The following is a 25,670-nucleotide window of genomic DNA, read 5'->3' on the forward strand; positions in this document are numbered from 1 at the left end:
GCGCCGGTTTAGTTATGCGAGAGACGCCGGTTCGATTGCTACAAGGAGAGCTCTTTTTTGTTGATGTGCTTGGTTTTTAGAGTACCTTCGCATGCTAAGCGTCCCGTATGCAATGATAGCGCATTTGTATACGCACCGCTTTTATTAGGCCAGGGAACCAGTTTGGTTCCCACAAAGGGAATCGTTTTTGCTTGATGTACTTGGGTTTTGGAACCCCATTGCATGCTAAGCTCTGCGAATGTGGTGTCAGTGCAATCGCATACGCGCCGGTGGCATTAGGGGAGGGACCAAAGTTTGATTCCCGAACTCCGGAAGTGTTTTAACAGCGAAGCTGTTCAGAAACTCAATATTTTTCCTGTCCGCACTTTAAAATACGGAGAAAACGCCGAGCAAACCCACCTAGTACGATTGGACAAGCACGGCCGCTTGATAGAAACTAGGGCCGGCCTGCCGAACGCGCCTCCCCGCCGGTGACGGCGCTACTTCCCTTTTCCGCCACAGCGTCGACCTTGGCGCTGATAATCGCTGAATGAACCCCGGTGGCCGCCGGCCCCGAATGCTGTTTCGATGCGCTCTGAGTTACCCGCGTAGACGAACGGCCGTGGTTGTTTACATCGTATTTTTTTAAAATACGGTGATTCGTCAGCGTCGCACAATAATGGAAATTTCCAAAATCAGCACACGGTATGTTTTTATTGTTGTCAGGGACAGCGTGGCATTTCCTTTCCTCTTACCGCCGTATTAAAAACGTCAAGGGCTAGGTGGCATATTTCTTCAAATTTTTTTCTGGGGGTTTTGCATGTAATGTTTGGCTCATCTTGGTGCTACTTTCATAAGAACTGTGTGGAACCGTTCTTTTGTTGATGTTTGGAGTAGATTGGAGTAGACCGCAGCCTTTGGTATTTGCGGGATGCAAGAATCCCTAAATTAATTTCGTGATTTTTGCATCCCGCAAATAACAAAGGCTGCTGTGTTTTACAACTGCGACCGGATTTTTCCACGGCATTCTTTATTTGCGTTTTTAAAAACGCCCTTAATAACGCCTTAGGATTCTAAATTAAGACGCAAGAAACTTTATAAGCGTTCAATTGCTGCAAAATATTAACGAGAAAAGTTACGTAACATTCAAAAGTGTCGCTATGGTTGCTAAAAAGTTTCTATACAGTAGTACTTGTGCTACACGGTCGTTTCAATGGCCTTCGGAAGGCCGTTCAACGATTGTCTGGCGAGTGCCATTGTAAATACATAAGAGGAAGTTGTGGACGAGAGTACAGTCATCAATCTAAAGCCACCGTGTAGCACAGGCAAAATACCTATTCAAAATCCTTCCGGAGGCCTTGGAGCGTTATCGTGTGGTGTGGTGGTGGCAAAACGATTAATGAGCCAAAGGGAACGGGTAGAAGGGAGCATGGTCTTTATGCCGGGAGCACTTCTGAGTAAGTAGTCAACAGTGAAATAAAAGTTTCCATATAGCACATTTATAAATCTCTTCCCAAGACGGCTTACCAGTTGGGTCTTACAAGTACAAAACTTTGCGAGAAAGTGCAGGAGAAGGAGAGAACACTTTATCCAGAGTAAGAGCTGATTAGAAAAACGCTTTTGTGGTACCACCAATTCAATTTGCAACCGTGACCTCAGCCGCTTCTATACGATTACCTCACATGTATACCTAATGGTTGAGGTGTGGGTTTCTGCTGTTGGTACACCACAAAACTGGCAGTCTGCGAGACCTGGAAACACGGCGCCATAAAAAGGCCTCCAAATTTTTCCTCAATGCTGTATATGTAGAAATTTTATATTCCTCATAAATGCGCGTATTAGTTTGCCCAGCCGGACAGGTAACGCACGTTGCTAGCTATGCTTTCCTTTGCGAAGGTACAGAAAGGGACACTCCTAGCCAGTATGTATTATTTTTCATCCTTGGAGCATTGCACGTCACCGACAATCGCTTACAGAAAAATATGTTTCTTCACCTAATCGTTTTGTTCCTAGTCAGCACCACTGGTCCCAGTACAGTGGTGATGTATTAAAATCGCGGATCGCCTTTATAGATGGCAGTCGACGAAAAGCGAAGCAGTCATGAGTATGTCGACAAATAAGAAACATATATACGAATGTTGCGCGACGGCTCAATATCCGCCCTCCCGCCCTTGTCATCCGCCCCCTCCCCCCGGGGAAACACGCGGTCAAGCCCACCATCGAGTTGGCCGAAGGAACTGCCAACCTAACCTAAATTCGGTGCTTTTACAAAGCCTGAGCGCCTTCACGACTTCGAAGACTACAGCTTTGCGGTGAACACTCTCGTTTGCGCCATTAGCCGCCGATAGCAGCTGAAACCCAACGCCGCCGTATGTCGTTCAAAATTCTCGTTAATCTTCATTCTCGTTAAGTTTTCATTTCTTCGTGCCATTGCAAAACTTCCCGCCTAATTCGGATGTGCAGTATGGCGTTATAAACGACTAAGGACGACGGCGAACCGGAAAAACTGAGCCAAGAGAGCCATTTATGGTCCCAATAAGCGGTCCCTGCTGTTAAACGGGGGGCCGCCATCACTGGTGCCTCATGCCGTAATGATGGAGGCTTCTACCATGGCTACAACGGAAGGAAAGCATCGTACAGCGTCCCTGTCACCAGAGGACAATGTTTTATGCAATGAACATGATCCGCCAGCCATGAACAAGGGCGCCATCGAGGAGTTACAACGCCACACAACCGGAGATGGACATGCTGCTGAAGAGGAAAGTCAGGCTCCGTTTACTGTAGTCAGATATAAGAAGTCTAGGCCCGCCGGCATCCCAGTTGTGATTTAACCAACGCAACCACGTTGTTCCTTCTGTAGGCTCAATCCCAATTTGCTTGCATCGGCAGTCGTCTCGACTGCCCAGAAAAAAGTTCTTACGCATCGCTTCCACAAGGACTGTGGCCTTGTCGTCACCGTATCGACTCTCAACACTGCCAACCGTCTTCTTGCCGTGACGGAGCTGGTTGGCATGGCGGTCCAAGCCCGTCTACCACGTTCCTATTCAGCGACGTCTTGAAAGATTGATGACGTCCCTCTTGAGTACACGGACGAACTCCTTTCCTACCTGAGAGATCAAGGTGTTACATCTGCCAAAAGGCAAGTCTCTTATGATCGGGGCGAAAATGGTGTAGTGGCAGAGCGTCACCGAAAACAGTGCTTCTGGAGTTCCCAAATGGCTCTGCATTACCAAAGCGCATTTTCCTTGGCTTCTGCAGTTATCCCGTTGAGGAATACTTGGGAACAGCAACCCAGTGCTTCAAATGTCAAAGGCACGGTCATGTTGCGAAGCACTGCAATGGGCCCGTTCGATGCAAAATTTGCGCAGGCGCGCACTTGTACAAAGACTGCACTTCGCGCGCGCACCCTCGATGTGCGAACTGTGATGTACCACATCCTGCAACCTTCGGTGCCTGCCCGAAGAAAAAGCTGCCACTCTTGCACGCGCAGTTGAGCAACTTGAAAGAAGGGCTCCCAAACAACGCGAGCCATCCCCAAATCCAGAAGTGATTTGTGCAACACCCAGCTCCACTTAGGGTTCGCTTTCAAGACACACAAACGCAACAACGAAAAAGTCCTATGCACGTACTGTTCGAGAAAGCCCCAAAAAGCCCCAGCCTGAAGAGAAACAACAATCGACACGAGCTTTCGTTACTCGTGTGCTACCCATTGCGACTCAGCGTGCAACCGAACCACCAGCGGAGTTCCACGCTCCTACAACGCAAGTCGACTTGAGTAAGCTGATAATTCCCCTGTTATTTGCTGCACTCAAAGCTCTTATGTCCGCCATACCATCCGCAAGCGGTTTGCCTGAAGTTGCTGCCATCATGACTTTAGAACCTCTGCTAGCAGCATCTTGCTCCCTACCTGGTGTGCCATTCACCATCCGGAAACAATGACGGTATCACCATCTCCAACAGTGTCATTGTACAGTCACCTAACAGAATGCACCATTTTCCAGTGGAACGCTCGTGGTCTGAGGTCGAAGCTCGGTGATCTACGTCAGCTTCTTCACACTTACCGATTCCCATTCGTTGTCATTTCAGAGTCACGAGTAGATCAGAATTTCTGCTGGAGTGGTTACTATTTCATCCACTCAAAACGAGTAAGCGGTACAAGCCGGCTTCTTATCGGGTTCAGTACTGACGTTCCGGCAGTTGAAATTCCAGTCTCACCGCCCGAAACAAATGAGTACGTCTGCGCAACTACAATTATGGGTTCTCAGACTTTCACATTTATCGCAGCGTACTTACAACCCAACGCCAAGTTTGATGAGACCAGGCTGGACAACCTCATCACGTCGACTCACAAGCCTCACATTATCTGTGGGGACTTTAACGCTCATAATGAAAGTTGGGACAGCTTCCAGACAAGCCTACGTGGTGCCAATCTCGCGGACCTTCTAATTAGACATGGCATTGAACCCCTAAACGATGGCAGCCTTACCTTCCTCAAATACCTTAAAACAACCAGCTGTATCGATCTATCATTCGTCAGTGCTGGCTTTTCCGCAAAATTCACGTGGTGCACAGACTTAGAGACAAGAGGAAGTGACCACTACCCGATTTTGATATCAACTCGTGACTCGCACTCTCAGACTTACAAAGAACAGGTCGCGTGCACAGACTGGAGAGCTTTCGTGGAAGCCATACGAACCTGAATTACGGCAGCGACTCGAGATGACGAAATTCTCCCAATGATACTTCACTGTCTTCGGAATTCCATATGCTTAAGAACGAAACGCTGGAATCAACAAAATAATGACGCTGAGTACCAAAGATTATGTGCCATTCGTCGCCGTGCGGAGCGAAGAGCCCTCCGTACAAAATCTCTAGAAGATTTACGAGCTTCTAGAAGGGCTCAGAGACATGTAATGCGTCACTTATACAAGCTTCAGCGCCAACGGCGGCGGAACTTTTGTGCAACGTTAAATACTCACACACCGTTGACGCGCATCTGGCGTGTTGGCAAAGGGTTACGCCCGCAACCTAAGCAGCTGCGTCCTTTTGTTGCACTCTCACTGCACGAGCACTCCTCTTTGAAATTGGTCGCAAAGGAATATTGCAAGATCCTCTCCTCATCAACGCTGAGTTTACTTCCAACTGTTAGCCCTCAAGAATCAGCCGTTCCAGCACTGGACCTGCCTTCTACATTACAAGAACTGACAGCAGCAATCTCCGATGTAAAAACCAAGTCGTGTCCAGGTCCGGATGGCGTTAGTTACGCAACCTTCTCCCACTTGCCTCACAACGCCCTGCTCCGTTCCCTAGAGTTCTACAATTCCTCTTGGGTGAGCAGCACGCTGCCCTCTGATCGGAAGCTCGCCCAAATTACTCCTGTTCTAAAGCCTAGCCGGCCGCCCGCGTGTTATTCGTCTTTTCGGCCTATACCTCTGTTGAACTGTATTGGGAAACTGATGGAGAAGATGGTACATAAAAGAATGTCCTGGTTTCTCAAAAGCCGACGCCTTTACCCGCAAGAGATGAATGGATTTCGTAGGTACAGATCGTCTATTGACAATATAATTGCCCTTATCTCGTCAGTCGAGGAGCAATTGGATTCTAGCCGCATACCAATCGCAATTTTCTTAGGCATAAAAGCTGCCTGCGACTCTGTCACACTCTCTTGCAGTACATGGCTGTGGAGGAAGACTCTACGCCTGGATCGAGAATTACCTTGCTGGACGTCAGCTTTTTATGCGCACTTCGGATGGTGACACATCACGTTTCCCCGTCGAAAAAGGTGTTCCACAAAGACCCGTTTTAAGTCCACTGCTATTTAATTTGACTCTCATAGAGCTGAAACGGTGCCTACCACGGGGAGTTAACATCACGATCTACGCAGACGACATTTGTATCTGGCACGCAGCACGCTCCCGACGCACCACTCAGCAACGTCTCCAGAAGGATCTCTACTCCATTTAAACCTACCTTGCTGCTCGTGGACTTCATTTATCGCAGGAGAAAAGCGTTGCAATGGCGTTTACAAGGAAGCGCATGGATCAGTACCCAATTCTGGTGAGTGGAACAGCCCTCCCGTACGCCCGGACCAACAAGTATCTTGGCGTAATCGTCGACCGTAATCTCTCCTGGTCGGCTGAGATAAAGAGACTGTGTGCCCGCATCTCTGCGACGTTTCAGGTTCTGAGATACCTTCCCGGTTACCGCTGGCGCAGCAACTGCGGGTCGATGCTACAGCTTCACAAAGCTTACGTCGATGGCCTCATACGCTATAGCCTTACCTTACAACACCATGCAGCGCCTACTGACAAAATGAAGCTAGAAGCGGGTCGACGGAACAGCCTGCGCATTTGTCTTGGACTACCCAGAGATTCTTCGGGTGCCGGGACCATCGCTGAAGCCCGTTGCTTGCCTCTGGACGCACTCATGTTACAGCAGTCGCTCCGTGTCCACTACCGGCATCTACTTCAACCCACACCCCACTGTGTGAGCAGGATCACTGCGGCCCAGAGTTCTGGCTTTGGAGTTGCTATTAGAGCTTTGTGCCTCCCCAAAACGACGCCACCACTGCGAGCAATGCCATCTCAGTTTCCGCCTTGGACATTAGTGTCTACTCGTATAGGTTTAGGCATCCCAGGGATATCTAAGAAGATAACGCCTCAGGCTGAACGGCTCAAAGTGGCGCTTGACTACATGCACAGGTTGCATTCCACCAGGGTTCATCTTTTCACTGATGGGTCTTCGTTGCCTCAAAGTTCCTCCTCTGGACTATTCGTGCCGTCGACCGGTAACTCTTTTCCTACCGTTTAGACAGACCAACGCCCTCGACATCAGCTGAACTACACTCCCTCAAAGAGGCAATCAGCTACATCCTACGTCAAGAGCCCAACGAATGAACCATATTCACTGACTCTAAACCTGCCCTTCAGTGCCTACTTAAGAGCGGCAAGAACTTCACATATGAACTTGCCGTTCAAGATATTCTCTATCTACATCACCTTGCAGTAGGCGCTGGGCACAATTTTGTTTTTCATTGGGTGCCTGGTCACTGTGAGATAACGGGAAACCAAAAAGCTGATGACGCTGCCCTGCCTCTGCAGGCCACACCTGCCGAAATATACGAAGAACATTTTTTACCAAACACGACGCTTCCACCATGGCCACACGTTACGCCCTTTCAGAGAGAAACAGAATGTGGTCAGATCCTACCCACCACCACAAGTTTCTCTACTCCCTTGACCCTCAGCTGTCGTCAAGACTTCCTCACCAGCTCCCCCGTAACCTAGAAACATTATTTCATCGACTCCGAATTAATACAGCTTACACCAACAGCTACCGTTTCCGCATTGGACTATGTACCGCCTCCAGGTGCAACAACTGTGCATCGGAAGACACAATTGAGCATCTTTTACTCTACTGTCCTTCCTACAAAGACTCTAGAGAAAATTTGCTACAGAACATTGCACGAAGAGGTTATACGCAAGGACCAGTGACCTTAAAAACCATTTTAGGGCCCTGGCCGTCTTCTTCTCAGGAACGCCTAGCCCTAAAAATTTCTGTTTTCGTACCTCAGCGACACTGGCTTAATTCAAAAATTTTAAATCTCTTCACTCTGAGACTACCGCTCTTGACCTTTTACCTAATTTCGTTGGTCCCTCTCTCAGCTTACATCTCTTTTCTGCCGTCCTCTCACTTGGGCCTTTATTCCTTTTCCCCCTCCCCTAACAGAGTAGCATGAAGGCGATTTTCTACGCCGGCTAAACACTCTGTTTACTAATAAAGAGCTTCTCTCTCTCTCTCTCTCTCTCTCTCTCTCTCTCTCTCTCTCTCTCTCGTTATTCTCAACATTCATGAATCAATGTATATATATAACAAGCCCTTCGTTATTTCAATTTGGGGGTAGAGTAACTCTGAATACGAGCAAAATAAATATGTGAAAATTTTATACTTCACTGACTCTACTGGGAAACTACGTATCTACTATAGCGACCACCGCCTTTATTGTCATGACTATTGTTTCGTGGATCTCTTCGGGTGGGAGCCTCCGTCAGAGCACTGGTTTTTGTGTTTCATGTCATCAATTTACGGCAAGCACTCAACTTCGAACCACGCAATTCTCATGTCGTGACTTGAAACAAAACACGGTGTCCGGTATTCCATCTAGCTATGTCGCGAAGGCCGTGCCGTACGGCAGCGTTTTGTTTTTGTTATTACAATTGCCGAGGCATACGTTTTGAATTTCTGAGACATATTAGCTCGCACAACGAGAAAGCTGGGCAGCTGAACATACGTTAGTCATGTTTACAATACGCAGTTTTTAAATTGCACTTCAGTATATAGCTTCAATTATTTTGCGTTATGTGCAGGCAATCATACAGACTTTTTTTAAAGCATAAAGCAAGCGAAATTTTAAAACAAAATTCGCATTGCAACAGGCTACATGTTTATGCGCTTGCCCCAGCACCGCGTGGCCGCTGAACGGCTCCTGAAGCGGTGGCGTCATCGCACCCGTCTTAAACCACGATTACTCATTACTGACTGAATTACATGAGGTCAAAGTTTTAGAGATTGCAGTCATCTTTCCGGTAACTTGCTGTAGTATAAGTTCCCCTATACGTGAATTAGGGCGTTAATTCAAGCCGCTTTCATGCGCGATGATCCCCGCAAAAACGAAGGCGCTCCGAAGAGGGACCCGGGGGAGCCGTCACCGATGCGGGGCGCCACCACCAAAAGTAGTGGCCGTAACTCGAAACTCCGCTGTCACAAGCCCGCCCATTGCCGCCGCGCGATTAGGCAGGCCGGACCTAGTTTCTATCATAGATCGGCCGTGCGACAAGAATGCCAAGCATTCCCACTAACGGAGATTTGCCAAGATTGGCCAGAACGAGCATACCCACTTTGACAGGCTGGCCAAGATAGGCAAAAACAAAGAAAACGTTCCCCGTAATACTGGCAACGCTTGCTCGAAGCGAGAAAGACTCGAGCGTCAGACGTAATCGTGGCAACACTTGCTCAAACGAGGAACACGTCATAGCACGCGCCCGTCGAACGTTACATTCAATGATTTTCACTTTCAAATAATGAAGGAACCTCAGAATTATAGAAACAATGTCGGAGTAAGTGTCGTTGCGGCAGCGAAGAAGGCGCAAATCATCTGCCATTCCGGACTTAAACCGTCGTGATGGTTGCGTACCGCGCCCTTCCTAGGGGATTTTCAATGATCACCTCTTCCAAAAAATGAAATAAACTCACACTTAACCAACATTGTGGGAGTAAAGGTCATTGCGACGGCGAATAAGAACGAAATAGGTTGCAATCGCGGACTTAAACGGTAGTGATGATCGTGATGGGTGCGTACACGCCCCTCCGAAGTTATGTACCCTGATTATCACTTCAAACAGTGAAGTAAGCTCAAACTTAGTTCGACGTAGTTGTACTAAAGGATGCTCCGGCAGCGAAGAAGAACCAATTCGACTGCAAACGTATACTTACAGCGTCGTGATTATTGTGAACAGAATGCAGTGGTGGCGTAGGGGTAGACCATCCGCATCGCGTTAGAAGGACCTTTGCTCGAATTCCTGTACCGCACAATTACCACCGGATTAAAAAAAATCTCCGTGTTGATGGACTTGCAGAAGAAGACTCAGGGAACGGCCTGATCCCGGTGACCTTTGCCAGTAGCGCACTCCCTCACGAGAGCAGGATTGGCCACCCTTGTGTAGTAACAGTAATGGCCACAATATCCCATCAAGGCGACAATTAAACCGCGCCCTTGTCTCCAGTGGTTTCGAAGCAACTGACCACGGCGGCGCTAAGACCTGTGACGCTACAGAGGGTGCTGTGAATCCATGGAGCCGGACAGACAGCCATTGTAATCTAAACCCAGGAACGTTTAACACTAGGACTTTATCTAACGAGGTAAGTCTCGAGGTGTTGTTTCAGGAATTAGAGGGTATTAAACAAGATTTAAAAGGCTTAGCGAGCTCCGGAGGACAGGAGGATCTTTTACGGTGATGCAAAATGCACACATTCCTTTGTTAGCGAGGTCTAGTGGACAAAAGGAAAGTGGGAGTAGGATTTCTAGTCAATAAACGTATTGCTGGCAATATATGCAAATACTGTAGCAACAGCGGAAGGGTAGCCGGTCTTTTAATTATGCTTATTAGGAGACACACGTTCAAGTGGCGTAGGGCTCCGCGGCTACATCGAGGCACGACGACCAGCTACTTGAACGCTTCAATGAACATGATAAATGGACCACGGCTAGAGTAAACAGACAGTATTCCGCAGTTATAGGAGATATCAATTAGGTAGGCAAGAAGCAGGTTGGAGACAGGGCAGTTGGGAACTGTGGTCTGGGTTGTAAAAATAATATAGGGGACTTTTGGTCGAGTGTACAGCACGGGATAACCTACGCATCATGAATGCCTTCTTTTGCAAACGGGAGAGCCGATGTGGACGTGGAGCAGCCCGAACGGGAAGCAAATAAATTAAATAGGCGTCATACAATGCGATAACCCTGCCGTCGTGCATGATGTGAAAGTGATCGGAAAGGTAAGGTGTAGTGACCACCGTATGGTAAGATCTCGAATTAGATTAGATTTGAGGAGGGACCGTAACAACCTAGTACAAAATAAGCCGATCAATGAGCTAACAGTAAGACGTAAAGTTGAAGAGTTCAGGATCGCACTGCAGAACCGATATTCAACTCTTACCGAGGAAGCAGAGTTGACCACGCAGGAAGCCAGGGACAACCTAACGCGTATTATAGTGGAGTGGGCAGTAGACAACGGGGGCACGATGACTAGACTGGATAAGGGTAAACTTCCCCAGGAGGCGAAACATTTATTTAGAGAATGTCAAAGCATGACAGTCTCCACTCCACCTGAAACAATAGAACTAGAGTAGCTTTCGAAGTGATTCAAAAAGCAGAACACAGCTGACATACGGAAGTATAATATAGCGAGGACGCAGCATGCTGTAAACAACGGATGCAGCCTGAAAGCTGCGAAGAGGCGTCTATCAATGGAAAAAAAAACGATATATGCATTTAAAGACACGAAAGGCAACCTAATCACAAATAGGGGTAAATAGCTATAATAGCCCAGGCGTTCTATAGAGAAATGGGCAGTAGCCGTGACACCGAGGATATAATCGAGCGAGGAATTAGTTCAAAGTATATAGACATCGCACCACTAACAACAGAAGAAAAAAAAAGCTTACAAAGAAAGGCAAGTAAAAAAGCACCCGGTGAAGATCAGATAACAGCATACATTTTAAAGGATGGCCGGAAAAGTGTGCTTCAAGAACTGGGAAGCCTGTAGACGCAATGCGCAATGACCTCGAGTGTACCGCCATCTTGCAAGAAAGCGAACATGATCATAATCCTTAAGAACGGTGGCGTGAAGGACTTGAAAAATTACCGGTCGATAATCTTACTGTCCGTCGTCTACGAGATACTTACAACACAGAATTTGCGCCAGCTTAGATTGCAGACAACGTATAGAACAATCGGGGTTTCGCAAAGGCTTTTCAACAATGCACTATATTCACACGGTAATTCAGGTGATAGGGAAGTGCGCGCAGTATCTTTAACCCCTATATATAGCCTTCAGAGATTACATCAAAGCATTTCACTCAGTCGAAGCCTCAGCAGTCATTCACGCATGGCGGAATCGGGGTGTTATCAATCAGTACGTTAGAGCACTAGAGGATATCAACATTAGGTCCACTGCTACCATCGTTCTCTTTAAGGAGAGCAAAAAAACACCTATATAGAAGCGTGTCAGGCAAGGAGACACAATGTCTCCGATTGTAATAACAGTATGTCTACAAGAGGGATTCAGAACATTCGATTGAGAACAGGTGGGTGCAAAAGTTAGGGAGAATGCCTCAGTAACGTAACATCTGCTGGTGACGTAGTCTTGGTAAGTAAGTCGGGGGACGCATTGCAAAGCTTGCTTACCGCTCGGACAAGCACAGTAGATCCGTGGGCTTGAAACGTATTATGCAGAAAACTGAAGTAATGCTCAATAACCTCGGGAGAGAACAGCGGTGTGAGATAGGTGGCGAGGCAGATGAAGTCGTAAGCGAAGATGTCTACTTAGGCCAAGTTGTGACCGCGGATCCCAAGCATGAGGCCAAGGTAATTACAAGGAAAAGAATTGGGTGCAGTGTATTCGGCAGACGTTCTCTGATGAAAATGACAGCCTACCATTGTCCCTTAAAGGAGCCATTAGGAGAAAACACAAGTTTGGTTTATTCGAAAGATTGCCTCGTTAGAACCATACTGACACCACTTTTAACACAAACTTCGCTCAAATAAGCTACATAATTAGGAAAAAAGGGAATGACCATGCGACCCACCAGCTTATTTCCCGCAACAGAACTTATGATGTCACACGAGAATGCTCTGCAATTGGCGGAGGCCGGCAAAAGCAAACGCAAGTTAGGCAGAGCTTACCAGTTTGCATAGTGAGCTATATGCCCGTTAAACATACTGCACATTCCTTTTATGACACTAAGAACGGTGGAGTAAACGGTTGAAGTTCCGAATAAACACGCAAGCGTGTAAACCAATGCGTCCGAAACTACCGCCAGCTGAACTCGACATCTCGCCGTCGCCACCGTCGCGCAGACGAATTTTCGGGTACGAGGCTCTTCGGGGCCAACGAACCGTCCCAGCACGCACAGCCGGGACCTTGCTTGATATCGTAATCCCTTCACAGGAGGTTGGCCACCATATCGCCAACCAGCAAAGGTAAAAATAGAAAAGAGGGGAGTAAGGAACAGCAAGCAGGGACGAGATAGTGACAGTCGTCGCAGAAGTTTCGGAATGGTGTTGGCTTGCTGCTGTTGTTAGGAGCTCGTTTCCAGTTTACAACCACTGAAAACTTCAGTTTGTTTGAGTACTTTACAATGAACTTTCGTTGCTGCGTTTTGAAATGCCCATGTAGTACGGGCAAATCGTCGAGGGAGTGCGACATCCCCGCCGGTGAGATCTCCTTTTATGTGTTGCCAAACGACGAACCTCGGCGAAGCAAGTGGCTACGTTTTGTGAACTTTGCAAACGGGGGAGAAAGAGAGCTAAAGGAAGTACGAGTGCGCTCGCTTCATTTCCGAGGAAGTGATTATGGCAGGGACCCTTACGTTAGCTCACTCCTGGGACATGCTGGCGCTCGTCGTCGACTTCATCAAATCGCCGTCACAGCGCTGTGAGCTTGGAAAAAAAATACCGTACACACCGCGCATTTACGCTCGTATCTTTCTGGTCGGAAAAGAGAGCTTGCGCGAACGGCTTTCCATAGACGGCACCAGCCAACTGGCATAAGCGATACTGCTACTGAAATTGAACTATTATTAACCGTAATAAAAATATGGCACATGCGTACCAGTCTGTATTCTTCCGTCGCGACGGGGCTGACGAGGCAGCGGTGCCGACGGCTGGGCGTTCGTCTGTTGTGGCTATCGCGGAATGGTCGCTTTCCGGTCCATCCGCGTATCCCACAACTCCTTCCGCTCGTGCACTTAGAAGCATTGAGCGTTCAAGTGGTATGAGGTCGTTAAATGCAAACCTGAGCTTCTCGGCGAGAGTTTTGTTCTCCGGATCAGGCGATCCCATGACAAGGGCTGCGGGTGCACTAGGTCTTACTAGTATTTTTAAAATGGCCGCCGTCTAGGTTTCGGCACGAGTTCCGGTTCCGGTTTGATTCCCGCGTGTGGGTGCTGTATGGAGTCGACATACTAAGTATCTGTTTCATGGACCGGCTCATATGACGCTATTTTTCACGTCACGAAATGTGCAATTTAGCGGGAGATTTAAAATTTTGGCTTAAATTGCCTTGTTTCTCAGTGACTAAAGCATCATTTGCTTCCGGGAAAGCGCTTAAGGTACTATGAAACACCTAATCTTTCGTATAAAACAAACTATTGTTTTCTATTCATGGCTCCTTTAAGAAGAAAGCACGACAGCTGCATCTTATAGCTACTCATCTAAGGGGCATAAATTTGGGGCTCACTAAAAGGGTTCAGCTTAATTTGAGGACGACTCATCGAGCAATGAAACGAAAGATGATAAGTGTAACTTTAAGGGACAAGAAGGAAGCGGAGTGGATTAGCGAACAAACGTGTGGTACGGACATGTTAGTAGAAGGTTGGAGGAAAGGGGCGTAGCACGGCTTATATAGCGAAGGCAAGATAACCGTTGGTCATTTAGGATAACAGAGCGGATCCCTAGAGAAGGCAAGCGTGTCAGGGGCGCAATAAAACTAGATGGGAAGAAGTTACTAAGAACTTTGCGGGGATAAAGTTGTCGCTGTTATCACAGGACCGGGATAATTGGAAATCTATGGGAGGGGCCGTCGCCCTGAAGCGGGCGTACGGAAGCTGATGACGATGAGAATGATGATGATAATTATGGTCGTGAATGTTGCGTACAGCTTGCTACCTTCAAGTCTGTCGCGTTAGTGTAAGCATATTCTCTTAATTCTTTTCTCGTAATGAAAGTTCGATCCCAGCTTGATACAGGGACAAAAACGGCCGGGAGCGTCACCGATGTCAGGAAAGGGGCGTTCCGCTGCCGCGCCACCCGCACGCAAAGCGCACCGCAGAAGCTGCTGCCCGTTCATGGCAGTTGTCAACAGCGCAAGAGAAGGTGTGCTATCAGTTTTAGTTTATTTCGCAAGTGTACAGGAGAATGCAAAAAAAATTGTTAAATAAAGTTACAGTACAGAGGTGGTTCCGAAGTTAGAAACTGTAAGGGGGACCACCGAGAATAAATACAATAAGTATAGCTTAAACGCAACAAGCAGTGAAAACAGTTAGTACAAACTAAAAGAAGAATTATTAAAAAAATCGGAGACACGGCAACAAAATTAAATTACAGTATCACATGGCGTAAGCAGTGCAAGACATGGAAAATAAAATGTAAAATAAGAAACAAGACAAAGTAACAAAGTTTAGCAAGCCTAAATCACTCAAAGTAAGTACTGTTTAAACTGTTTGCGACGAGTACCATACAAGAAAAATAACGGAAAAATAAGAAGCAAGACAAAGTAAAAAAAGTTAGCAAACATAAAGCATTGAAAGTAAGTACCGTTTAAACGGTTTATGGAATCAGTGTAATGCGGAACAAGACAATATTTCAATGGGGATGTTGTTCCAAACGTGTAAATTTAGCGGTTAGAATTTCATAGTTAGAACGTGCTTTAGGGAGAAGAAAGTTGGGACGAGATGAAAACCTAGTGACATTTGCGTTGATAAGATGCCTCGACCATAGCCCTTCAAAACATAAATAGTGATAGTTGAGACGCTGCATCAAGGTTGCTAACTTCGAAGTAAATAACTGATTAAGTGGAATCACAGATACAATAATGTAAAGGGGCATAGAAGGAAATTGAAAATGCGCAGATGTAATCAGCCGTAATGCCTGATTCTGAAGATGTTCAAGAGGGTCTAGATGGGTTGTGTATGTGTTACCCCAGGATGAGATGCAATAAGCTAGATGGCTGTGAATGTATGCATAGTATAAGGACAAAATGAAGCCTGAATGAAAGTAAGGGGTGCTTTAATGAGCATATGAATGACGAACAAAGCTGTTTTTAAGAATGATAGCACGTGATCGTTGGAAAGAAACTCACCACCTCATCTTTTTCACACCCAACTGATGATCGCATTAACATGGTGCAGTAGTGTTCGTAGTACGGAAATACTATAAACTAATGCGCACACCCACAACTTTCACCAACGCTGTGGAAGACACCGAAATTGCTTTTTCTCTCAGGTCTTGCAGCAGCACGGATAAGTCACCAGTATATACTCCCTATAAGCCACGTCAGGCAGGGTTAGGCCCACGGGATACGGTCGTGGTAAATAAATATGAGCACAGTGATAATGATCGGGGTTTTCATTCTGCCATCATTGTTATCATCATCATCATCATCATCATCATCATCATCATCATCATCATCATCATCATCATCATCATCATCATCATCATCATCAGCCTATCTACGCCCACTGCATAGCATTGGACTCAACCATAGATCTCCAATTATCCCGGTCCTGTTTTAACTGCAACAAATTACTTATCCTCCGAAACTTCTTGATCTTATCTACCCACCAAACTTTATTCCGCTCACTGCCACGTTTCCGTATTCTAAAGATCCACTCTTTTGCCCTTAGTGGCGAATGGTTATCTAGCCTTCGCATTACAGGCTCTTTATTCTGTACATGTTCTTTATTTTCTTTATTATACGTTCTTTATTCTCTTGGTATTCTGTATCAAATCGATAAGCCTTTTTTTGTGTGTTCCTTGCGCATTTTCGCGAAAGCATCGTACCACCCCTTTCGTACAACCGCAATAAAATTGGTTAGAAACTTAGTCTTGATTAGCGTAGGACGCTGCGAAGCGCTGCTTAAACTAGACACAAGCCAGGCCTAAACGTTTCTAGAAAACAACACTTGCCGGAGTGTTTACACGTGGCTCCATTTCTTAAAACTGTTAGGCGGACGACATTCTTCAAAAGGTATGCGGCTTTCGTCCGCGTGATCCACCATACGTCGCCTATATACACAAGGCGCTAGCGACAACAAAACGGCTTACAAAGCACAATCTGTGGAAATATTGTATGTACTGGTTTTTCCTAGGTTATTGGGAAACGATGCTTTAATCGCGTTAATAAAAAACGAGCTGGAACTTGAAGAAGAATATGGGTGCATTATTACACCGTTGCAGTGTAAGCAGAATAATGAAAGCGGATATTACAAAACTAATAGAATTACCAACCGGCTGTTCTACAACGAGACGAAACGAATGAAATCAAATAAAGAATTCAACTGATAATGCCAAAAACGCAGACCAAAAATAAATGAGGTTAAGGAATATTTGAATGAAAATTTTTCGGTTATTGTTTCAGCTTTGAGCAAAGTTGAAGGCTACTTGCTGTTTTTTTTTATTTTGTTGACTACCAGAAAAAAAGAAGACATGTATTTTTATAAAGAATTCGAGAAAATTTGGGCCAAAAAAAATTCTTACCATTGCTTCGGTGTAGTAATTTCGTGAGAAGGCACATTTCCTCTGTGTAGATCACGTAATATTTCAGTTGTGAAGCTGCCACAGAAACAAAAACATCAATCGAAGAAACTTCTACCACACATGAATTGCAAGACTGTGACTTACTCCCATCAGTTGAATTGAAGAGATTTAGTTCCGTGCTATTTCCATACGAAGAGGCTGTGAAACTCTTGTTGAAAGGAATCCTAAATCAAAAGGAGGGTATTGAGTTAGTTTGTACAAGGGATTGTTTCATCGAAGTGCAAGCAAGCTTACAAAACTTCCCTGCTCGTAAAATTGCTAATATTTTGCGGAACCCCTTTACAAGGCCCATCGTTCTGTGAGGAAAGAAGTTAAGATAAGCGGTTATGTAAACCGACTCTTGATAGAAACCTGAAACAAAGCGTTTCTGGTTTGTTTGGCAATAACCAAATTTCAGGCATCACTAAGAGCTTCTGAATACGTTTGGGACCATATCTTGAGTGGTTGGACGCGGATTTAATTCTTGGGCACGCCGGCAACTTTTCTGATGGAGGCGAGACGCAAAATACGCCCGTGTGTACGAGATTTCGGTGCACGTTAAAAACTCCAGGTGGTAAAAATTAATCCGGAGCCCTCCACTACGTCGCGCCTCATTGCCTGCGTTGCGTCGGCGCATTAAAATCCAAACTCAATCAGTCAATCAATCAATAACCTGAGTGGTTAATCACCTGTGGTGACTAACGTGAATTGTGAAAGAGCAGTTTCAGAGTTCAGCAGCGAGAGTGTTTCAATAAACCATGACATTTTTATAGCCGCAGTTATTGCCACAATCCGCCTGCGGGGGGGGGGGGTGAGAAAGTGGGTTGATAGGTTTTTTAAGGCAAAATATTTGATATACATAAAGGTTCCTATTCAGTGCAGCTCGGGAAATTTTTTTTGTAGTGACCAACGAGTAGAGTTTGACGCTATTTGGCCTTTGATTCACTTGCACCAATAGAACACAAATATCCCTAATACTTAGCGGCGTCTGGTGGTTACGTTCGAAACCTGCCACATACTTTCGATGAAGTGCTACCTAAATTACTTGTCTTCGTCGTGGTTTTAGAAAGTCGCACCCCAACGTTTTTCTCAGGCATCCTGCTCTAAAACCGAAGTGCTCTCTTTTCTTCATTTTGGCGATTTTCAATTGCATAAATGCTTCTTTAAATCTGCCCTACGGATTCTGTTCGTGCACAGGGGCGTTAGTAGCTTTGTGGTTTTACCGCATTGAATATATTAGTATTTCAGAGCCACCTATAAGTGACCCAACTGCACTAATTAGGAAACAGAATGACGCCAACCCTAAGTGTCTGGTGGTATCCCTCATTATAATTAGTTACTACCCGTGCCTATACATACACAATATAACTTGGGGCGTTACATTGAAGCCGCAGCGAAAGGTTCCGCAATTTTGAGCACATGAGCAATTCGCACATGAGCTCCAAGTTGCAGCTTTTATTTTCACTGGCCAATGCACAGCAGTGGCCCAGTTGTTTGGCAAAGCATTAAGATAGGTGAAGTGATCTATGTGCCTAATGATGTGCTATGAGGCGCGTAGGATGGGCCGTAGGTACATTTTCGTTAAGGTAATTGTTGCTGTTAATATTAGCCGTAACGTAGAACATCATACACTCAATGCAAATGGCTCAGCTGTGCTACTGAAGAACATGCTCCAGATTACTTCTTGTGGCCATGGCGTGCTTTTAGTGCGCTGTAGAGGCATGACAGCGATGTTTTGCCTCTCAGCGGAGGGCACAGGCCTTGCCGGAGGATTAGAAAGCATTAAAAATCACAGTGAAAGAGCAAAGAAATATTAGGAATATAATAACAGGCGATAAAAAGGCTATGTACAGACTATATACATACACACGCCGGTTATATACTGACTATTTACTTATAAAGCACTTGCACACACACACGCACACAAAAGGAATAAAGGAAACAGGGGGTGGATAGTGGGCGGGGTCTGGCTTTGACAGTTCATGGACTGGTGTTAAGGCCCCACTCCTCGTGGTCGAGGCCTGCCGGTGCCGCATGAGGGGTCCCCGACGATGCGGAATGTCCTCTGCAGTGCTTGAGGGTAGGCCCAGGCACCGGTATCTAAACACTTGTTTGTTCCGGGCACCAGCATATGCAGTACAAGACCAGAGGACGTGATGCAATGTCTTGTTGTCATACCAGTGGGCACAGGTGGGCGTGGCCTTGCGCCCCTGCCTATGGACGCGTGCTTCTGTGCTGTAGCAGCAGGTGTGGAGCCGGAAGAGGAGGCACCGCTCTGTTTGGGCTATCAAGGGTGGCGGGCAGCCACCTCTCGCCTGGTGACATTCCTTGCAACTTCATAGCCCAAGAGATACGCGGAAACTGGGGCCTTTGGGAAGTTGTGAGCTGCTTTTGCTAAATAGTCTGCAGCCTTGTTCCCCGGTATGAAAATGAGGGCACAAAGCAACTGCGTTCTGAGGTTGCAGCCTTGTACTCGGGCGTCGCGCAGCTTGAACTAGGGACATCTCGAGGTGGCCACCTCACCCCCGTGGCACCGATGCATCCCTCAGGCAGAGTAGCGCCAGCCGGTAGTCACAGAAGATGGTGACAGCTGGTGGTGAATTTTCTAGTAGCATGTCTGCGTTCAAGTGTATTCTTGCCAGCTCGACCGCTGTGGAGATGCTAGGGAAGAGCAGCCGGCATTGCCGGTGGGCTGCTCTGGCCGGGGAAGCGCAGGCAGCAGCATCTGTGCCCTCAGATGGAAGACCCGAGCCAACTGTGTAGACCAGGAGCCCCGGCGGATTCAGGTATGTGAGGGCAGCAGCGTCCTGGCGAATCCTGACCTCTGGCAGTCTCGCCCGGGCCTTAACTCTTGGCAGCGTGATTGTGACGTCAAAGTGTACGGCGGCAGACGGCGGTTGGGGCAGAAGGCATGCCCTATGAGGGACTTCAACGTGGCCCTCAATTAAAGCGGCCATGCAACCCATGCGGAATAGTCCTTTCGAGCAAACCCTGGCCAGGCGGTGGTCAACTCCAGGTGCTCGGTGCAGGCACTCCACATGACGCAGTGCTGTCTGCGTGGAGAGCAGCTGGATGGGCAAGCTTCCGGTTTCCGCCAGTGTGGTGGCCACTGGGAGTTTCTTGGGAGGGTCATGCAGCGGCGAAGAACCTTTCGATGAGCCAGCTCCAGGGTCTTCCACTCAGCGGCCGTTAGGTTCACCAGTGGGAGTGCGTAAAGGATCAGCGAGACAGTACAGTCTCTGTAGATCCGGAGCGGCCACTAGTTTGAGCACCCTCTACCCTGTGCCAGGAGCCCCATGATTCCCCTAATGGTGTGGGTCAAATGGTCCAGTTGTGCCTTAACTGCAGTCCTCCAGGAGAGGGTTTCGTCGATGGTCAGGACGAGGTAGACGGCTTTGAATCGCTTGAGGAGGGGCCTGCAGTTGAGATGCAGTGGAGCAGCGCGTCGGGCTTGGAATGGGCGCGGATGGATCGCGATGGCTTCTGTTCTGGCCTCAGACAGCCGAAGTCCCTTACTCGTCAGGAGGTTCGTCACTGCATCGAGGGCCGCCCGTATGGACGCGCGTTTCCACCTGCCGACTTTGGTGGGGCCCAGGTTCCACAGTGCCACGTCGTCGGTATAGATGTCTATCTCTACCGGATACTTGAGGGATTCTGGAAGACGGCTCGGAAGGTCCGCCATGGGAAGGTTAAAGGGAAGTGGGCTCAGGACACTCTCTTACGGAACGGTGGTCCCCACTCCATGGGGGCGCTGAGGGTCTTGCCGACGTGTACACGTAGGGTTTCCGTGTCTGCGAAAGCCACTTACATAATCGGTGAGCCTCCCCTCTATTGCCAGGCGGTCAGGGTCACCGTGGATGGTCTGGTGCGGTAGCGCGTCAAGAGCTGAATTTACGTCCAGAAGCAGGTGGTAGGGCCCCTCTTTCTTGTGCCGGGCTGCTCCAGGAACGACACCATATCTGCGAGGGCGTCAGCGGTGCGACGGGAACTTCAGAAGCCGCTCTGCCTTCCGTCAAGAGTATCTATCAGTCTTGCTAGCAATTACAGTCTGCCCAGCACCACCGTCTCAATGAGTTTCCCCACCGCTGAGGTGAGAGAGATGGGGTAATACGAGGAAGTCTCGGTCGGTGGTTTGCCAGCCTTCAGTTCCCCTGCCCCAGTAGCCATCCTCCAGTCCTCGGGGATGGTGCTGGTCCTCCAGACATGGTTGGCGAAGTGAAGTAGGCGCAGCTGCTTGTCGTTGTCGAGGTTTCACAACATCACATATGTGACGCTATAGGCACCACGGGTGCTGCGCATAGGGGGGCGGTGCCGCAAAATAGCCGGGAGCTCAGACAGTGTGATGTCTGCTTTGCAGGCCGCTTCCACCAGAAGGTAATCTCGTCTCTTTGGTGGCTCGGCGAGGCGGACACTGTATGGTATCAGATAGCAGCGTGCTCTCCGGTGGGCCAGTCCTACGATAATATCCATGAGGACCGCTGATGGAAGTGGGTGCAACGGGTTGATGCGAGGGGCCAACTGCTGCGCACGGTGCAATGGTGAAGGCTTGGGCGAGTTGATGCATAATTACAAAGAGGGGAACAGCACAACATAGACGAAACGCAATAAGAAAGTGACAACCATGAGCGCTGAACCTACAACGGAAACTTATTTTTCGGCATGTCAGATATATACGCTGACTGTCAAACAATACAAGAAAGAAGAAATAACATGAAGACTTGTGATAACACCGGCAATCGTCAGACTACACCAACGCCATGTGCAAACAACACGTGCTGAACTATCTATGGGGCAGAAAAAGTTCTCTTTTTGGGACAGGGACAACGAGGGTACGCTTACACAGTTTTCTTATCAGCGCTGTATTTCTTCTGCCTCAATTATTTCTCTTGTTATTTTATCGTTGTTTTTCGCTATGACCTGTGTTGCGTGAAAGATTGGGGCGCAGCCTCGGCAATCTCTGAAGTTGACACCTAAGTGGCCACTAATTACCATATGTAAAGGGCCGTCAACTTTAGGTGCGAACACGGGACAGCGTGTCCGTGCTCCGCGGAGCGCCAGCGCACAATCCGCGGCCGCGCAGCGAAGCTTAGCGGTGCAGGCGCAAAGGGACCTGGAGGCGGGGCTTCGTGTCGTCTGCTAGCGCGGGAGCGTGCCGTTCTTGTACTGCAGGGAATCACGCCGAACTCTCAGGATGCTTGTAGCGTCTTAGTTCCCCGCGATCGTGTTGCGGGAAAGCGCAATTCTCTCACTGAGCCCCGTTGAGTAGTTTCTGCGTACAACTGACGCAGTCGCAGATAAATGCAGGTATTCTTCAAGGTGTTTCAGGAATCGTTTGTCGGGGGTTAGAGGGTTTAACGCTGCAAAACGACTCTTGCTACGGAGAAGCTGTAGAGAAGGGCTTCGTATAATGACCTATGGCTCTTTACCGTGCACTGATAGCGTGCAGTAAACGCGCGCTCTTCCATTTCGCCTCTTTTGAAAAGCAGCACCTGCTACTGGGATCGAACATTGGCCTCTCGGCTCAGTGTATCCAAGCACCCTGATCAGTGAGCCACCCTGGCGGGCCAGGTCAATTGCTGCCTGGTTTCTCAGGACGCACAGCACCCTAAAAGAAAAGAGGGCCAAGGAACAAAGATTTATTTTCCGCTTGTGCTCTCTAAAGCTTAGGGCCGTATGATCTGATATGCCGTCCGGTCCGCTTTTTAACAGCGTAGCTGTTCTAACTGGCCGTTTGTTTTGGCGTTCGAGAAACAAATACCAAGGAAATTTCGAGCACTTGTGGACGCGCGCCTCGCGGTGACGGCCGAGCGTCCCAGTCAAGCGGAGTGGACTTAGAAAAATAAAAAAAACTGTCAAAAACCCAGAAGAGCAAGAAAATTCCGAGCGCTCGTGAGCGCATGCATTACGGAGACCACCGATTCCGCGGATCGTGCAGCGGCTTTAGCAGAAAAAATGCACTCCAGCGCTGTCTTCAACCGCTACTGCGCATCTAAGAAAAACGTTAGCGCTAATGCTAAATATATAATGCTAAAGATGAAAAGACACCCTCCTTGGGAGAGGTCACCATTACCGCCGTATTTCTGGAAGTCATTATGGATAATTGGAGACATGGCTACGAGTGTTCGAATCCTTCCCGCAACGACTTGCAGATCCCGGCACCACTGCCTCCAGTCGATGACGAACAGATGGTGTGAAGGATACAATGCTGAGGATGGCTTTCCATCCACCACCTGCTGCGAACAACACGACGACCCCTTTGATGCATATGACGATGATTACTGGCATCAAAAATAGAAATAAGCAATGGTATATAAATTTAACTGTGTCCGGCAATGCTCACCTACAACAGCTTCGCCATTCAAGTATTCCCTAATTTTTTTATCCGAGTGTCGTATGTGACGTCTAACTCGAAGACGCTCGCAGATTGCTCGATGCGCCTTCGAATGTGGTCAAAGAACTCTACGAAATCGACAACAAATATCGTAAATAGTACAAGTAATCAGAATACGTTCAGTCCACAATGAAAGTGCTTGTTTATATGGAAACCATTGTTTGAATTATTAAGCACATTGAAAACGTGTTGAGCATATAGGTGATTTTTCAGTTCGTGCCGTTTGGCTAGGCAGTGTGTGTGAGGATGGTAAAGAAAAGAATGCAGAACTTGTGGATATCAATAACAAAAACGCTGTTCCACAAATGTGTATCATCGAGCTGGTGACCACCGCTTCACTACTCACGTAGACCCATTGTGAGGACGTGCGGGTCGTACCAGAAAGCAGAATACGTAGCAGGCGGCAACAAAGGGAACAGCCGCTGTCTCCCACTGACGTGCCAGGTAGGCAGCCCAAGCAATGGCATATCCATTACAATGTAGCAGACTAGACTAGCACCAGCACAGGACTCGGCTGGAGAGCAGGAAGCTTGCACTGGGTGTGTCACCCGCTGGCTGGGAGACTCCTTGAACCATCTCGACGATGCGCGATATTCATATATATGAAAAAAGCCAACACACATTGATACCAAAGTCACGAGATCGAAGCCCAGTCACTTGGACCAAACTTCCTCTGCGGAAAAATGCACTGACACCAATGTGCTGCGTAATACCAGTGCATATGAAATAAATCTTGGAGGCCGAACTTCTATGCAGCCCTCCTCAACATCGTATCTCATTAGGCAAAACCAAGCCAGTTCTGAAATGTTTGCAACCATACATGCATTTACCTGGGACCGCGGACCTTAAAGGAGGACGCGTTCAGTAGTCTTACGCAGAAACAACACGACGCGGCGCAGTAAGAGAAGTGCGCTTTCTCTCAACGCTGTCGCGGCGCGCTAAGATGCTACGATATTGCCGAGGGTTTGGCGTGCTCCCCAGAAAAGCCAGCATGGCGTGCTCCCACTCTAGCAGCCGACACGAAGCCCCGCCTGCAAGTCCCTTTGCGCCTGCGCAGCGTAGATTCGATGCGCGGCCGAGGCTTGTGCGCTGGCGCTCCGCGGAGCGCGACCACGCTGCGCCGTGTTCGCTTCCTCACGTGGACGGCCATGCACACTGTAGCTATATTCTTTTATTCTTTCATTAAGGCAGCGTCCCGTTTCCCCATAGGAAAGCGGGATCGAATACATGACGCATTTAACACACTTTACACAAATCGGTTTCGTGCTTAAACGAACTGAACTGCATAGTTGTTTTGGCTTTGTTGACTTGCCTGCAGAGGGCGGAAAGATTTTAGGCGCAGAAACACTAGGGCGTTTACCTCTTTTTCAAATTTTGGGCTATCCGATCAATGTAAGGAACCGCTGTTATCTGTTTTGTTACGTTCAATGGCTGCTCGGCTGTTCTGTTCATGTCTTTTTAATTTCTGGAGTATCGATTCTGCTACGGATGATAACAGCTGCTTGGGGTACCCCGCTATCAGAAGCCGGTCGACCGGTTTACAGAAGCTATCCTGGATCGAGTGAAATTATGATTCGTCAATGTTGCACTGTTCCCCTCATCGCAATCCGCAAGGAGCTAGGCCAGCTCTTGCTTCCTTAGCCCACCCATATGGCCACGGAGTGGACTGGGCGCAGAGTGCTGGCCGCCTGTGTAAGATATGAAAAGATTTAATAAGAGTAGCGTACTGGGCATGTTGGCACTCCATTACTAAAAATAATTGCGCAAAAAAGGGGGACATGCGGACGAAGTGAAGACGGACGCACAGGGCGCAATCTTACAACTGAAAGCAATAGTCGGATGCAAATGTGTCAGCCTGCCCCCGTTTGCTCTCACCGAAAAGGAAGTAATTTTCTTGGCCACAACATCGTTGGGCGTTTAATCCCTCTTTTTGCATAAGCATGCGCGGTCGTCCTTTATGAAGTCTATGAGCTTGACACTGTCACAGAACAACATTCACTAGGAAGCTTGCGCCATGTGTGACCGTCTTCACTTTGTCCGTATGTCCCCCTTTGTTGAGGAATTATTTTTAGTAATTCAAAAGCCTCCACGCCCGCCCAGGGTCCCGGCTGCTGTCAAGCGAGCTGCAGAAGCTTTGTCAGCATCTCTTGCGCTCCTGCCTGCGGTGCCGTCTGGCTGCTACTCCAAGTCGTCTGAAGGCCATCCAAAGAACAGGGATGTTGTGGC

At 47.9% G+C, this 25,670-nt stretch overlaps 1 protein-coding gene across 2 annotated transcripts in view; it reads right to left on the reverse strand.

The window, feature by feature from the left end:
- LOC144167231 (uncharacterized) overlaps positions 1-25,670 on the reverse strand; it is a 78,996-nt gene that overhangs the window by 14,745 nt on the left and 38,581 nt on the right. For both annotated transcript variants that reach the window (XM_077696571.1, XM_077696570.1), the window contains exons 2-3: positions 17,159-17,238; positions 17,015-17,089 (exon numbers count right to left, since the gene is read on the reverse strand). In XM_077696571.1, the coding sequence (XP_077552697.1) occupies positions 17,015-17,089; positions 17,159-17,238 (155 nt within the window). The remainder of the gene's footprint in view (positions 1-17,014; positions 17,090-17,158; positions 17,239-25,670) is intronic.

Source organism: Haemaphysalis longicornis, unplaced genomic scaffold (genome assembly GCF_048455015.1).
Source record: "Haemaphysalis longicornis isolate Haplotype H1 unplaced genomic scaffold, Haemaphysalis longicornis Haplotype H1 scaffold_2, whole genome shotgun sequence".
NCBI classification, from domain to species: Eukaryota; Metazoa; Arthropoda; class Arachnida; order Ixodida; family Ixodidae; genus Haemaphysalis; species Haemaphysalis longicornis.